The sequence below is a fragment of the Neolamprologus brichardi genome, chromosome 19, assembly GCF_056152115.1.
Source record: "Neolamprologus brichardi isolate AB-2024 chromosome 19, ASM5615211v1, whole genome shotgun sequence".
NCBI lineage: Eukaryota > Metazoa > Chordata > Actinopteri > Cichliformes > Cichlidae > Neolamprologus > Neolamprologus brichardi.
In genome coordinates, this window is record NC_142122.1 from 14,688,620 (window position 1) to 14,704,291 (window position 15,672).

Consider the following 15,672-nt stretch of genomic DNA (forward strand, 5'->3'; position numbering starts at 1 on the left):
TAGGACACTGTATTGATGATAATGTATTTTGTTTCCCACAGACAAAGATGACACAATCAGTTACTATGACAACAATGAGTAGTGCGGAGCCCACAAGCATTAATTCCACTGAAAGCCTAGGGAGATTGCCCAATTCTTGCCATTGCAATAGACGTCACCACTGCAATAAGAAAACCAAGTAACTGTTGCACTCCTTCTGTAGGTTTATGCTTATGTATGTGATGCAGAAAGGATGGCACAGCGACACATGGCCTGCACCTACTCTGGTTTCCGTTTTATTTTAGGGTGATTAAAATCATTGGTAGCACATTTTGCTGCATTTTTAGAAAATTAAATTCAACTTAAATCTGTGAATAGTGGCAGTGACTTTTCATACACAGACTAACAATTATAACTCCCCAATTTTATGTCTCATATCAGCATGTCCCAGTCTGTCTCCTTTTCAGGACTAGTTTTCCTGGGTAAGCAGCTAATTTCTTTACTTGGTAACATCATTTGTCACGGTGGTGTTTTGAAAACAATTCGATGAATCGCTAAAAAGTTAGTAAAATGTTGCAGCAAAGTAGACGTTTCTCTTCATGTTATTCTCAGGTGCATGAAATTGTGTAGGCGAATCTTCCGTGTCTTGGACCTTTCAGGTTTTTCCTATGAAGACTGAAGCGACACCTCCTCTGTCTAGACCTGAGAGAGCACTCCCACTCACACAGTCAGACACATAAATGTCCTCTCTGTCAGAGAAGTCGTGCTGCTGCTGAACTGAAGCTGTGAATTCATTCAAAGTGTTATTACATACAGAAGACGATTAAACAACAGAAGGAGCAGTCGGGTAAGTGTACGGTGTACAGTAACGCTGTCATTTGTTTTTTTTATATGACAAATAGAGGTTATTAAGAGATGCAGATAAGAGTCTAATGTAAAGTGTGAAGCTGTATGTAGTGGCTGCAGTGTCTTACACTCACTAATAATAATTAGAATAATTACTTAGTGTCAGGACTGACATTAGACAATGACCCACCTCCCCCTTCAAAAATATTTTTAAAATAAATAAATAAAATCAACAAATCCTTTATTTCAAATTAACAACACTAAATAAAATTACCAAAGCAAGTAACAAAACATGTTACTCAGTAGGTTAGTAGAGTGAAATGTGATGTGGTGAGTGAAATGTTGACAATTTATGGTTTAAGCGCTTCCTTTATCAATTTCTTAGTATGATATTTGTATAAGATTAATATTTTGGGGAAGGTAATGTCTTTCTCATAATGTTATAATTTTAACTCCAAATTATTATTATTAATTATAGCATAACATGCATCATTAACAGGATTAGTACATTTTGACTAACCTGTAATAAAGCGATTACATTTGATATTATCAGTAGTTGAAATCAAAATTGTAAAATCTCTAACTTGGTTTCTTAGGACTGTTTGTGGTGTAGCTGCTGATCTAATTAAAACCATTCATTGCATGCTCAAAACTGGAAACATGTTGCAAACCTCTTGCAAACTGCAGCAGGCTGTTTGGTCATTGCTCGTTCAAAAAAGTCCATTTGCACCAACATTCGGTAGCAGGTTGTTTATAGCAGGTTATAGTCTAAGAACCACATGCTGGTTAAACCACTTGCATACTTTTGTAGTTCAATCTTTTTGATGAATTCAGGTCATATGCTAAAGATCACTATCAGTACTTAACCAACTTTAGTTTCAATAACGTCTCTTACGTAACCATTTTGTCTTCAGTGGCAACTGATTGTGTGTACCAATAGCTAAGGTTCGACTGCCAGAGCAAAGTGGATGACTAATGACACGCTCAGACAACTTGGTTTGATAAACTTGTATTCACAAATGAATAATCACATATATATACAATGAAAAAATAGCATTGTAGAGCGGAAGTTGTATTTACCTCTCCAGCACTTATTGAGCACTAAGGGCATTTCTTATCACTGCTATGCAGATGATATTCAGTTATATATCTCCTTTAAGCCTCAAGATGTTTCCAAGCTACAGATTTTGCATAGATGCATAGACTCCATTGGAGGTTGGATGGCTACCGTATTCAATTCAAAATCCTGCTGCTCACCTTTAGAACTATTAACAATTAAGCGCCAAGTTACCTCATTGAACTACTTAGATTATACACCCCTGCTAGAGTACTAAGATCATCTTCCCAGTCACTTTTGGTACAGCCGTGATCCCGGCTGAAGACTAGAGGTGACCGCGTGTTTGCCTTGGCTGCACCCGATCTGTGGAATAACCTCCCCATTGCTATCCGTGAGTCTGATTCCATTCAATCCTTCAAATCGCAGTTAAAAACCTGTTCATTCAGCCTCGCCTTCTCTACCAGTCAATGCTTGTTTGTTAAGTTAGTTTAATGCTTGGTGCAATTATCGTTCTATTCTTAACTATTTTAAACTTTTTCTTGACTCCTTTATCTTTTACACATATTGTTCTATTATGCTTTTATATGTATTTCTTTTGTTTCTGTGTTTTTAATGCCATTAACCTGCTAGCATGTTTGGTACTTTGCCATGGCTTTCATCTTTCTCTATTACTTACTTCTGACACTTTTGTATGTTAAGCACTATTATACCACTGGTTTTTACAAGGACAATCAACAACATATATCAGTGAATTTTTACATCCATACATTCCCAGCAGGTCCCTGAGGTCATCTGATCAGGGCTTGCTAGTTGTCCAACACACGAGGCTGAAAACAAAAGGTGACAGAGCTTTGTAACTGTGGCCCCTAGACTGTGGAACTCTCTCCCTTTGAGCCTGAGATCTGTGGACTCAGTGGTCACTTTTAAAAAACAGCTAAAAACTGATCTTTTTAAACTTGCTTTTGGTTGATTTTTATCTTTGTTTCAGCTTCTGTGAAGCACTTTGTGATTTTTATCTTAAAAGGTGCTATATAAATAAAATTTTACTTTACTTTTACTTACATGAAAGAAAAATGGGGCTCAAATCATGAAAAATAATAAACAAAACACGCCCTGTGGGAATTTGACTCAGTCTCTCTCGTGTCAGCCCACACCCTTAAGTGTGAGTCCAATAAGGGTTCTCTTTGCAGGATGTGCAAAGGAGCAATGAGGTTCAATTCTGTTCTACCACTTAAGTAGAATTTGAACAGTTCAAGGCTCGTCCAAAGAATTTAACTTTCTTCTCAGAACAATCATATCAAGGACTCCTGGACGGGTAGCTCGCCATCTTTCGACTGGATCGTCAATGAACCGTACACCCTGACCTGTATAATACAGTCAGAGTAACATTCAAAAATATACATTTAGTCATTCATACATATATTCTTTCCCTTTCTTTCTTTTCAATCCATTGTACACTAACTTTGTCATCTGCATCAAAACGGAGTAAAACTCTGTCACAGGACATTGTACTGATGATAATATATTTTGTCTCCCACAGACAAAGATGACTCAATCAGTTACTATGACAACAATGAGTAGTATGGTGTCCACAACCATTAATCCGTTCCTGGACTCTCAGTTTCGTTATGTGCTCATCCCGGTTTTCTACATCGTCTTCTTCATCCTGGGCTTCATCTCTAACCTCTACGTGCTGTTTGTCCTGCGCTGTCTTTGTCAAGCCAAGGCCATGGGAGAAATTCACATCTACATGACCAACTTGACCATCGCTGATCTTCTGTTTGTGTGTGCTCTTCCCTTTTGGATTGACTACTATATGCGTGAGGGAGACTGGGTTTATGGAGACGTCATGTGCCGGCTGACAGGCACCTTCTTTTTCATCAACACCTATGGCACCATCCTCTTCCTTTCAGCCATCAGCATCAACAGATACTGGGCGGTGACCCGGCCTCTGGACGCAGCCTCGTCAAACCGCAGAATTCGTGGAATCATTGTTTGTATTTGTATCTGGGTGTTTGTTCTGACGATGTCTCTTCCTTTTCTGGTGAGTCCAGGGATCAACGTGCACTCTAAAAACAACACCGACATACGTCGCTGTTTTGAGGGATACCAGGGAGGAACTAATGACAAGAAGAAAAAAGTGGCTGTCACTCATTTTCTAATAATTGGATCGTTTTTTGTTGTCTTTTTACTCATTGTGATGTGCAATTTCCTTATTGCTCAAAGTTTAATTTCTAAAAATTCTCCTCAGTCGGAAAGTCAGTCTTCAGGAACACAGTCTAAAAAGCCCACTGTGACATTCATATTTAAACGGCCGACAGGGGTAAAACGGAGGGCTCTCCAGATGTTGCTGGCAGTGGTGGGAGTGTTTGTCCTGTGTTTCCTGCCACACCACATAGTTCAAGGCCCTTGGGTTTTGGCAGTGCTGGAGATCGAAGACGGCTTTGGCCACGTGAAATACAGCGAGACCACTCGTCAGTTGCTGAACGACGCTCATCAGATCACCCTGGTTCTTATGGGCCTCAACTGCATTTTGGATCCTGTAGTTTATTATTTTGCCACCGGGAAGTTTAGAGGAGAAATCAAGGCCCACATTAAAAAATTAATCCCATGCACCCAAACTCGGAGCTACCACTGGACTCTGGGAGGAAATCAGAGGCCTCATAGGAAACCCACAAAAGCTGGGGGGCAGGATCAAACTTATTACACTGAAAGGAGCTCTGTGGTTATTTTATAAAGTATTTTCAAAAATCTAACTTATCCAGCATTTTTAACCAAACCACATCTCAGATAAGATTCTCTCCATTTTATGACTGTGGAATAATTCTGAATCCTCAATTACATTATTAAAGAGGACATGAAACACTACACATTTGAAGGCTAATTAGCACAGTGGAGCCCTGTTGTAAAAAAACAAACAAACAAACTGTAATTGAGGTAATATGGATTTAGGAAATAATTGTTTTAGGTTAAAGTTTTTAGAGCAAGTCTATGGTTTGGTTGGTTTCTGCTGATGGACTTACATTAGGTTATGTTAGTTAACTAGTGACAGAACCAACAACTCAGGGGAAAACAAAGAGACTAAAATTAAAAAGCAGCCTAAGGGAATCACATTTGTACTGCCCCTGGCTGCAGCAGTGAGTTTGATGATAATAAACCAAGGAGGTACTGTCTACTTTCACTCTGTCAATTTAGCAGTAAGTCATATTTTTCTTCAAAATATAAGGAAATGAGGGGTAGCTCAAGACTTCCACAGTGTTGTACCTTTGGCCTATACCTCTAACTGGTTTTAATATAAATACAAGAGATTTGTGATTTATGACACATCACCTTGTGGAAGTTAATCTCTGTTTTTGTTATCTTGTGACATTATTACAACATTCTCTTAGACATGATGGATTGTTTAATGGAAGTTGATTCATGGAAGATAAATTGTTAAACAATATGCAAAACCCAATTTGTATGTACTGAAAACTCTTTCTCTGTCATTCTTCTTTACCATCTTTTCCCCTCTCACCTACCTCACATGTTTTTATTCTTATTTCCTCATCAGTGAGGATCTCATTGTTATGGTAACCCACTGGTCAAACCTTTTTTTTTAAATGAAAGGACTTTTCTCACCTTTTTACATTCGCAGGGTTCCCTCTGAAATGTATATGCGTTTTTGTAAATAAAAACATGAAATCAAATTTGATCAGAGGATCTCTGCCTTTATTAATTCCTTGCATTCTGATTGAATGCCTACAATGATAGCACATGATGACAACTGAGGGCCAGTTAAGTAAGTATAGCAATTTTAAATATGATGATGTCAACTGTGGTGGCAGTAGCAATACAAAGATACTCTTCTAAAAATCAGGTGCAGGAGTGTTACAGATGTGCCACTCTGCCACACATGCCTGTGTAGATCTTTGATGTGTTTTTTTAGGAGCAATGAAAGGGTTAACCCAATAATGTTACATCAGAGGACACCAAAATCATTTTAGCTTATATCTCACAAGTGTATAACATAACAGCTAGCATTACCAACATGAACCAACCACATAGTGAACAGATTAATAAACATTACACTTCTACATAAGTGGATTCTCTAAATGTATTTCTTTCACATTTTATTCGACAGTGCTCAGTTACATTTATAAAAACAGGTCATCATTTCAGATGAAACATTATAAACTCTCATTCTCGTGAAAAACTACAGATGTTGTTGGACGGAGAGAAGCTCAATGTTTGGCAGACACACCTGTTCACGGTAAAGTTTTTTACACCATTTCTGATAAATATACTGCAACAAGAAAGCCAAGTGACTGTTGCACTCCTTTCGGTTTGTGCTATGTATATGATGCAGAGAGGATGGCACAGTGTCACAGGACTTGCATTTACTCTGGTTCCCGTTTTATTTTAGGATAATTAACCCCCAAATTTTATGTCTCATATCAGCATGTCCCAGTCATTCTCCTTTTAAGGAACAGTTTTCCTGTGTAAGCAGTTCTTTCTTTACTTCATAACATCATTTCTTTGTTGTAGTTTTTGGAGTTTCATGTTATTATCAGGTGCATGAAATCGTGGAGGTCAACACGTATTTTGGACCATTCGGGGCTTTCCTAAGAAGACTGAAGCAACACCTCCTCCGTCTAGACCTGGGAGAACACTCCCACTCACACAGACACGTAAATTCCCTCTCTGTCAGAGAAGTCACTCTGTTGCTGAACTGAAGCTGTGAGCTGAGCTCACTAGAACTGAAGAAGCTTCTCGGATGAGAGGTGAAACGTCTTCAAGCAACTTGAAGTCCAGACACTTTTCTTTCCAAGCTCCTTAGACTACAGAGAGGTGGTGGTACAGGGTGAATTTGTGTATTTTGCTATATCATTTTTATGTTTTGTCAACATTAAATGAAAGAAAAGAAACAAAAACTGTCCCACAAAATGCCTGTGGACATCAATGACGTGTTATATTAGGAGTGATGAAAATATGCTAATGAAATCAAACAAAACATCAATCAGATCTTTATTTAAACCATCATTCTGACCAATACCTCCAATTATGACTCACTGATGAGACAGAAACTTGTTAAATTAGATAGCTGGCAGCTTGTAAATTAATCACAGACATTAATGAAATGCATGCGACACAAGATTTAAAAAAAAAAAAAAACAGAAAAAAAAACAACTTCTCAGAAACTTCAAGCGACTCTGGTTTTAATTTGGGGCAAATTAAAAATGTTCTTGTGACCTGCTTTATCCTGGAAGAAAGTAAGAGACTTAGTAAGAGACAGTATATCCGGTTTCTCAACATAAAAGTCAGAGCCAGTACAGACTGCTTGTTAGTTTTAGTCCCCTTTCCACTGAGTTATCGGTTCTGTTACTAGTTAGCAAACATTAAATTCTAAAAAGTCCATTAATCTCAACCAAACCAACTAAACCAGTGACATCACCTTCACTTGGTGTGTGATGTTCTGTACTAGTCCAAGATGGCGCTAAACATGTTCTAAAAATGTTAATTTTAAGCACTTATTTCTTAAATCCGGCCTCACAGACAGTGTTGGATCTATATTTATGTAAAATGTGGCAACTATAAGATTGGTTGCAGTGGCTCAGCATGGGGGAAAGAATCACAATATGTTTGTTATATTGTATAAGTATATAACGAAAACACTTGAGACCATTTGTTCCAGAACAGAGATTTATATAAATAAGAGCATTTTTTTTTCATTTTCCCACTATTACATCATAACAACGTGATTGGTCAGTTGCAGTGTTGATCATGGAGCAACAGTATTTTGATGATGCAACTAAAACATCAACACGGAGATATCTGATAAATCACCTCTGACCATGGATGTGTAACGAGCTAACCTGTTTATCCTTCACAACACTGCCTTGTATTTTCATGCAACCAATGAATAACACAAATTTAGTGTACTTCCATTTGTTTTACAGGACCTTTCACAATACAAAATATAGTATAGAAAAACACAACTTTAAAGCTTTAAATTTCCAGTTTATCATAATAATCTAAAATGATTGCCAGATATTGAAAGCTGAGGTTATTCTGAAAAAAGGGCAAGGGCATTCACTTACAGTATGATCTCTGACCCTTTTACAGCCAAAATTACCAAATGAGTTCAGGAGGTATGATGCTTGGTAAATAAAGGGACACTTTCCTGTGATTATTTTCATGTTGGCTTGAAACAAAATATCAAAACTTTGCCTCTCTAAAATGTGAAATAGACACGGTGAACTGGCTTGATTTCACGATTTGACGTGATATTAGGTTGGATAAACCCCAGTGATTGAGGCTACATCAGTAACATTGCCATTTATGCATTCTTATTCCCTCAATTTAGGCCCAAATCGATTTGATGTTTGAAGGCACACAGTGCTGGGAAATAAAAACTTTCCTCAAATGTGTTAAACTTAAAGTAATGAGTCTATTTTGAAGATGTAAGGAGTAGAAAATACAGATATTTGTGGTTAAATGTAACAAGTAAATATAAAAAATTGTCAGAAAAATAAATACTCAGGTACAATATAGATATCTGAAACTTCTACTTAAACACTGTAACAAAGTATTTGGACCTTGATACTTCCAGCTCTGAGCACAATAAAGGGTGTCCGTGGAGAGCTGTACAGAGTGCATCTTGAGTGTGCATCACAATACAAAACAGTCGCAATCAATAGTGTGTAACATTCTTTGCCCTTGTACAGCAAAGTAAAGCTGTGAATGTGAGAACTATTAGATTCTCTTTTCTAAAGAAATTCATGAAAGAAACAATGCCAAATAAAGAAGAGGGCTGCATATTTGTCAAACACTACCAAATAAAGTCATGCAGAACTGCAGATTTGCAGGGTTTGCAGTGGAATAACTATTGTTAGTAAACATTAGTAAACATTTGGAGCACTCAGGCTGTGTCTTCTTCTTCCACTCAATATTTCATTGTTTCACTAGCATCAAAACAACTAGACAGTTCTGTTTGTGCTGTGGTATTCACACACAACAATGCTGAAGGACATCTCGTGTCCATCTTTGGGGAAGCCAGTGATTTTGAGATAGATAAAAGCAACTGCAAGACACAAGACGCACAAACTCCCTCTCTCTCAGAGAAGTCGCGCTGTTGCTGAACCGAAACTGCAAATCCATTCGAAGTGTTTACGCGCATCAGGAGATTGAAAACAGAAGAAGCAGTTGTGTAAGTGTACAGTTCTCCTCGTTATTTCTTGTTTTATGTATTAAGACAGGCAGTCTTAATATCCTCACTCACTAATAATCATCAGTCTAATAATGTGTTTTAGTCAAGAAGAGAAGACAGTAAAGCTAAAAGCATCCTTATTTTCACAAATATTTCAGTTATTTTGCTGTAAACTGTGAGTTTATTATTTAATCAAATTGCATTTTTCTGTTTCTGCTGTGCCTCCTTTATTCATTTCTTAGCTTCATATCTGTGTAAAATTAAGATTTTACAGGAGGCAGTGTTTTGCTCAAAATGTTTAACTTAACTATTAATTACAGCACATCATCCGATATTAACTGGATCAGTAAATATTGACTAGCCATTATAGTGCAATTAACTAACTTGATGACGTCAGTAATTGAAAAAAAAAAATAATTGTAATCTCTGAAACAGAGTACCTTACAGCTGTTTGTAATTTAACTGCTGCTCTACTCAAATCTATTAATGGATTTTTTTTTTGTCCACAGTCTTTACAATGCTGTGATTAATTTAATCAATATTTAACAGATCTGCATAAGACAGATCCAAACAGGTTATAAAATAAACCCCTGTGGCAATTATTCAGAAAAAAGGGCAGAAAAAATGGTACTCAGTTAAACTTGTTCACAAGCTGATATTATTTAGCAGCATCAGTTATTTCCCAGTAACAGGGGTGTGTCAGTTTATCAAACAGCTTCACAGCTCATTTACTGTTGGACTACTGTTCTTTATTGTAAGTGGGTGTCAAGCTTGTTGTCTGTAATTTGTAATTTCACCTCCGAGAGCCTGCATTTGGGTCCTATCCTGCCTGCTCCACATGACACATTGTTCACTGACAGATTCTCCTCGAACATCTTTAGGTGTTTAGAGTTTTCACCGTTTCAGTGTCAGCTCCTTTACAGTAGTTTATAGTCAGAGAACAACAGCTTGGTTAAACCTTTGACTTTTTTGCACTACTTTCTGTTTTAATTGTGGTGCTAGTTTACTTCTAGAAGGGAGATGCGTCCTGCAAGACACGTCGCCGCGGATCTCATGATGGTGGTGTGCCCCTAACAGTTTTATTACAGAAGGTCTCTCATTCTAGTCTAAACAACAGTGTCTCAGTAACTTTGCACTAGAGATGGTCCCCTCTTATCTACATTTTCCCCAGGCAAGCGTGAGTGAGAGTCTGCAGCTTTCTACTCCCGAAGGACACATGGTCTCATGCCTTTATTTTTCAGGGCTGTGTCCACTTAATACTACACTATATAACTTTATAACACTTATTAATAAAAAGCATAGCATTATTGAGCCACTGCAAATTATTCAATCCCAACAGTAGCTTCAAGTTCTATAACCATTTTAGTCTTAGTGGCAAAACCGAAGATAAAATGAACATAAAACAGTCACAAATCCAACCTCAGTCTGTCCACTCACTCTGCAACTGAGTTTTCAGTTACTGCAAGATGCAGATTAATGAGTCTAGCTATAAAGTATTTGACTGAGAGTTAGATCTTAGATGAGTAATAAGAAGTCTATGGCAGATAAAGTCCTAACAGGCCCTTTTATACAGAGTGTTGAGATATTTGTTTGGAGACAGATTATATTACTATGATAAAACTACAGCTGTGCAAAACACGGCCACAAAACTTCACATGAAGCGTATGTTCAAATATGGGTGCGGTCCAGCAACTCAGTGATTTCATGCTTCCGTTGTTTCTCTTGGAAGATGGTCTCCAGTTTAAAACTTATCATACTTCTGTGCCATTACATCAATTTGGAACATATGATTCATAGTACAAAGAAATGTTAAGACTTCTCAGACTGTTAAGAATTATCTGACAATTTTAGAAGATGTGCTCAGATAACCACAAGAAATTAATTAATACAATAAATGTATGGAATGGCTAATAATTTATCTGGTAAATACATTTGTGCCAATAAAAGTTGATAGATAACTTAGTCCTTGCAGGAGAAAAATGTCCTCTTTCTTTATTTTAAATCTTTCTCATTTACTTTTTTTGTTTTTTCTCTATTTATTTTACCTGAAATTAAAATATTACAAAAAAAAAAAGTTGTTCTCAAAGATTCCACTTTCTAATATACCCTACCTTTGTCATCTGCATCACAAGTCTGAGTAAACCATTGTACTGATGATAATATATTTTGTCTCCCACAGACAAACATAATGGAAATCACTCAATCAGTTACTATGACAACAATGAGTAGTGTGGAGTCCACAACCATTAATCCGTTCCTGGACTCTCAGTTTCGTTATGTGCTCATCCCGGTTTTCTACATCGTCTTCTTCATCCTGGGCTTCATCTCTAATCTCTATGTGCTGTTTGTCCTGTGCTGCCTTCATCAAGCCAAGGCCATGGGAGAAATTCACATCTACATGACCAACTTGACCATCGCTGATCTTCTGTTTGTGTGTGCTCTTCCCTTTTGGATTGACTACTATATGCGTGAGGGAGACTGGGTTTATGGAGACTTCATGTGCCAGGTGACAGGCACCTTCTTTTTCATCAACACTTACGGCACCATCCTCTTCCTTTCAGCCATCAGCATCAACAGATGCTGGGCGGTGACTCGGCCTCTGGACGCAGCCTTGTCCGACAGCAGACTTCGTGGAATTATTGTTTGTTTTTTTAACTGGGTGTTTGTTCTGGCAATGTCTGTTCCTGTTTTGGTGGGTGAAGTGCACCAGAAAAATGAAAATGGACGAAAAAATGTCACACGCTGTTTTGAGGGATACCAGGGTGGAACTAACAAGAAAAAGCAAATATTGGCTGTCACTCATTTTTTAATAATCGGATTGTTTTTTGTTGTCTTCTCACTCATTGTGATATGCAATATCCTTATCGCTCGAGTCTTAATTTATAAAAACTCTTCTCAGTCGAAAATTCAGTCTTCAGAAACACAGTCTAAAACGCCCAATGTAATGTCCACATTTAAACAGCTGACAGGGGTAAAACGGAGGGCTCTCCAGATGTTGCCGGCAGTGGTGGGAGTGTTTGTTTTGTGTTTCCTGCCACACCACATAGTTCAAGGCCCCTGGACTCTGGCAGTGCTGGAGATCGAAGACGGCTTTGGCCACGTGAAATACAGCGAGACCACTCGTCAGTTGCTGAACGACACTCATCAGATCACCCTGGTTCTTATGGGCCTCAACTGCATTTTAGATCCTGTAGTTTATTATTTTGCCACAGGGAAGTTTAGAGGACTCATCAAGGCCCACATTAAAAAATTAATCACATTCACCCAAACTCAGAACTACCACTTAAACCAGCCTGCATCACCTGTTTGAACTCGAGGAGTAAATCAGAGGCCTCATAGGAAAGGCCGGGGGGCAGGATGAAACTCAACACATCGAAAGGAGCTCAGTGGTCATTGTATAAAGTATTTTCAGAAATCTCACTTATCCAGCATTTTGAAACAAACCCCATCTCAGATAAGATTCTCTCTATTTTATGACTTAGATGAATCTCAGTGACTAACTGTGGAATAATTTTGAATGCTCAGTTACATTATTAAGGTGGCCATGAAACACCACATGTATTACAGTTTTTCTCAATTGCTTAAACATTATAAACAATCTTTTGAGCTAAAATTTCAAAACCATAATACTATTTTTCAAAAAGCACACCCATTTCCCTGAACTATAAACACTATTCCCCTGCGTTAACACATGAGTGAGATTTGGCGAACTGTTACTGCAAAACTCTGCACACAAGTCCCTACATTTTTCACTGCTTACTCCATGTGGTAAAGCACTAGCATTCAATAATGTTAACTTAAGTCAGCACAGCTTTAGCTCAGTTAGTACACAATTAACCAAGTGGAAACACTAGGAGTCAAAATGTATCACACACCAATCAGAAACTTTAATGGATAGATAAAAGGGCAAATGTCAGCTCATTCAGGTTTGAAACAATGGATCCAAACACATGCAAAGGAAGAGGTTGAGGAGGAGGAGGAACATAATTGGCCATCGGGCTATTGTAAATGTCCTTGGTCAGCGTGGAAGGAATGTCACTATGTGCACAGCCATCAGCCAACGAGGGGTACTCCACCGCCATGCCAATCTAGGACCGTATAACACTATGGTTCTCCTTGCTTTTCTTGATGGTCTAAGACAACATATGTTCCAGGCGGACTACAGGGAACCAGCACAGCCAGAGCAGCCTCACTATGTTGTTGTTTGGGACAACATCAGCTTCCATCGCGCTGCTCTGGTTCATGACTGGTTTACCAATAACCCAAGGTTTTCTAACCTTGGGTTTCTGCCTGCATACTCTCCCTTTCTAAACCCGATAAAGGAGTTATTTTCAGCGTGGTGGTGGAAAGTGTACAACAGGGAACCTTATGTCTGTGTTCACCTCCTCCAGGCCACTGAAGAAGCCTTCCTGGACATATCAGTAGATGCATGCCAGGGTTGGATCAGGCATGCAAGAGGATTTTACACCCTGCTGCCTGGCTAGGGCCAATATAGCCTCTGATGTGGATGAGATTTCCTGGCCTGACCCAGACCAAAGACAGGATGCTGAGGTGGAATAATGTTTTTGGCGTGTGTTGTACTGCATGGCACATGAATAAAAATTGTGCTACCGTATGTACATTGATCGCATCTTGTGTTCATCATGTGAAAAGGTATTTGAGGGGACGAACCACAAGCAACATAACTTGCCAGTTTTGGAAATATTGTTTTTAATTTATTGCACCAATGTGTAACACTATCTTGTAGTGTCTGTATTTTTGAGGCCTTGAGTGTGCTGTCTCTGGGAAAAGTTTGATTTTTCAGGAAGAGTGAATGGTTTTGGGTGTAGAACTTTATTTTGAGCTGAAAATACAATGTTTGGGAAAGTGGGTGAGATGTTATGGAATTTGTTGTTTACTGTGTTTGAGAATACGAGGCATAGTTTCAAGAAATGTGTTTAAGCAATTGAGAAAAACTGTAATGCAGTGGAGCCCTATTCTAAAAACAACAACAATGAGGTAGCAAGTCTGTGAAGCTGGATTTAGGAAATAATAGTTTAAAGTTAAATTTTGTAGAGCATGTTTACAGGTAGGTTGGTTGCCGCTAACAGACTTGTATTAGGTTATGTTAGCTAACTAGTGACAGAACCAATAACTCAGAGGAAAACAAAGAGACTAAAATCAAAAAGCAGTCAAAGGGAATCACATTTGTACTGCCCCTGGCTCCAGCAGTGAGTCTGATGATAATAAACGAAGGAAGTACTTTCTACTTTCACTCTGTCAATTTAGCAGTAGTTGTTTTCATTGGTAGCTAGCTGTTAGCTGTTAGTTTGTAGACCACTTTATAAATGAGGACTGTGTGAAGGAGAGCCTGTTATAGTCAGGTGCACTGGTGGTTCACTGAAACGACAAGCTAGAGTCAGACACTGTTTGATTTTCTCTTGTCGGGTTGGGTGTACCGAACGGTGCAATCAGATAGAAGCGCAGATGTGTGCTAGATGCAATAAGCACTATTTTATGCAATAAAATAATCTTTTTCTCAATTACATCCAAACAGTTTACAACATAACAGGTTAGTATATTTGTGTCATTCCACAAACATAACTAAGTTTCTTATCGATGCATGATCGGGAATCCTAAAATTCATCAGCATGTCCATAGGGGGAATTAATTGATGTCAGTGTTGGACAAAAGCAATGAAGAACAACTTACCGCTAAAGAGACAGAAAAAATAGACAGTACATCCCTGGTTTTTCCAAGCCTGGTGAAAAGCTGGTGTGTTGGATTCCAGCTTGTCTTTCTGGTGACTCAGACAGGCTGTCCTCTACACTGTTCACATCTGCAACCAACCAACCCAGTGATGTCATGTTCTTTACTGGTACAAGGTGGCACTAAACATGCTTTAAAACCTTCAACCTTTAAGAAATATCCAGCTCCATAGACAGAGTTAAATATATGACAGTTGTTTAGAGTAGTGCTCCATGGTGTAAATTTGCCTTTATACATGTAGTGTTTCATATCCACATTAGAGGTTGGAGAGGTTAATCTAGGAATTATACTTTGCAATCAGGGAGAGACGAAAGGAGCATTCATTGTGTTGTGTGCTTGTACATGCAGATGGAATTAAACATTTACCACAGAGGGACGCTGGTGAAGCTTAAAACGACAGTGAGTGAGAGCGGTGGTTCACACAGCTCACAGTGCGCTGTATAGAGCTTGCTTGAAAGACTCCCCCATTGTGCTTTTATTTTTTATTAGTCTCTGCCTCCATCACGTGGTTTAAATGCAGTATTGCTCACTTATCTCAGTGGCTGTAAAGAAAGCAGTGTGATCTTCAGACTGCACTAACATCCTGTAAAGATGTGGGATCATTCTGAGAGTTCATTCTGAGAGAAAGTTTTGAATGGCCTACAAGAAACCTGGAAAACTATTCCTGAAGATTACTTAGAGTATTCAAGGTGTATTGAAGAATAAATGTGGTATTGTAAAATATTAACTTTTACTGTTGTTAGAATTATGGCACTCTATTTTTGCCTTTTATAATGTATTTTCACGCATATTTGCACACGCTTTTTCTGTCATTCTTCTTTGCCATTTCTTCCCTTTCACCTGCCTCACATGT

General features: G+C 38.3%; 2 protein-coding genes across 2 annotated transcripts; both read left to right on the forward strand.

Annotated features, from left to right (window-relative positions):
• The first annotated feature begins 3,428 nt into the window (after positions 1 to 3,428).
• Positions 3,429 to 4,619, forward strand: LOC102799436 (platelet-activating factor receptor-like). The gene has a single exon (XM_087833108.1). It carries the CDS (start codon positions 3,429 to 3,431, stop codon positions 4,617 to 4,619), a length of 1,191 nt encoding a protein of 396 aa, XP_087689234.1.
• A 6,640-nt stretch (positions 4,620 to 11,259) lies between these two features.
• On the forward strand, positions 11,260 to 12,381 carry LOC102780045 (platelet-activating factor receptor-like). The gene has a single exon (XM_035910973.2). It carries the CDS (start codon positions 11,260 to 11,262, stop codon positions 12,379 to 12,381), a length of 1,122 nt encoding a protein of 373 aa, XP_035766866.2.
• Positions 12,382 to 15,672: the final 3,291 nt, after the last annotated feature.

What these genes read in the sequence shown, in the direction of transcription:
- LOC102799436 (XM_087833108.1), top strand. Translation starts at nt 3,429, where the DNA reads ATGACTCAATCAGTTACTATGACAACAATGAGTAGTATGGTGTCCACA.
- LOC102780045 (XM_035910973.2), top strand. Translation starts at nt 11,260, where the DNA reads ATGGAAATCACTCAATCAGTTACTATGACAACAATGAGTAGTGTGGAG.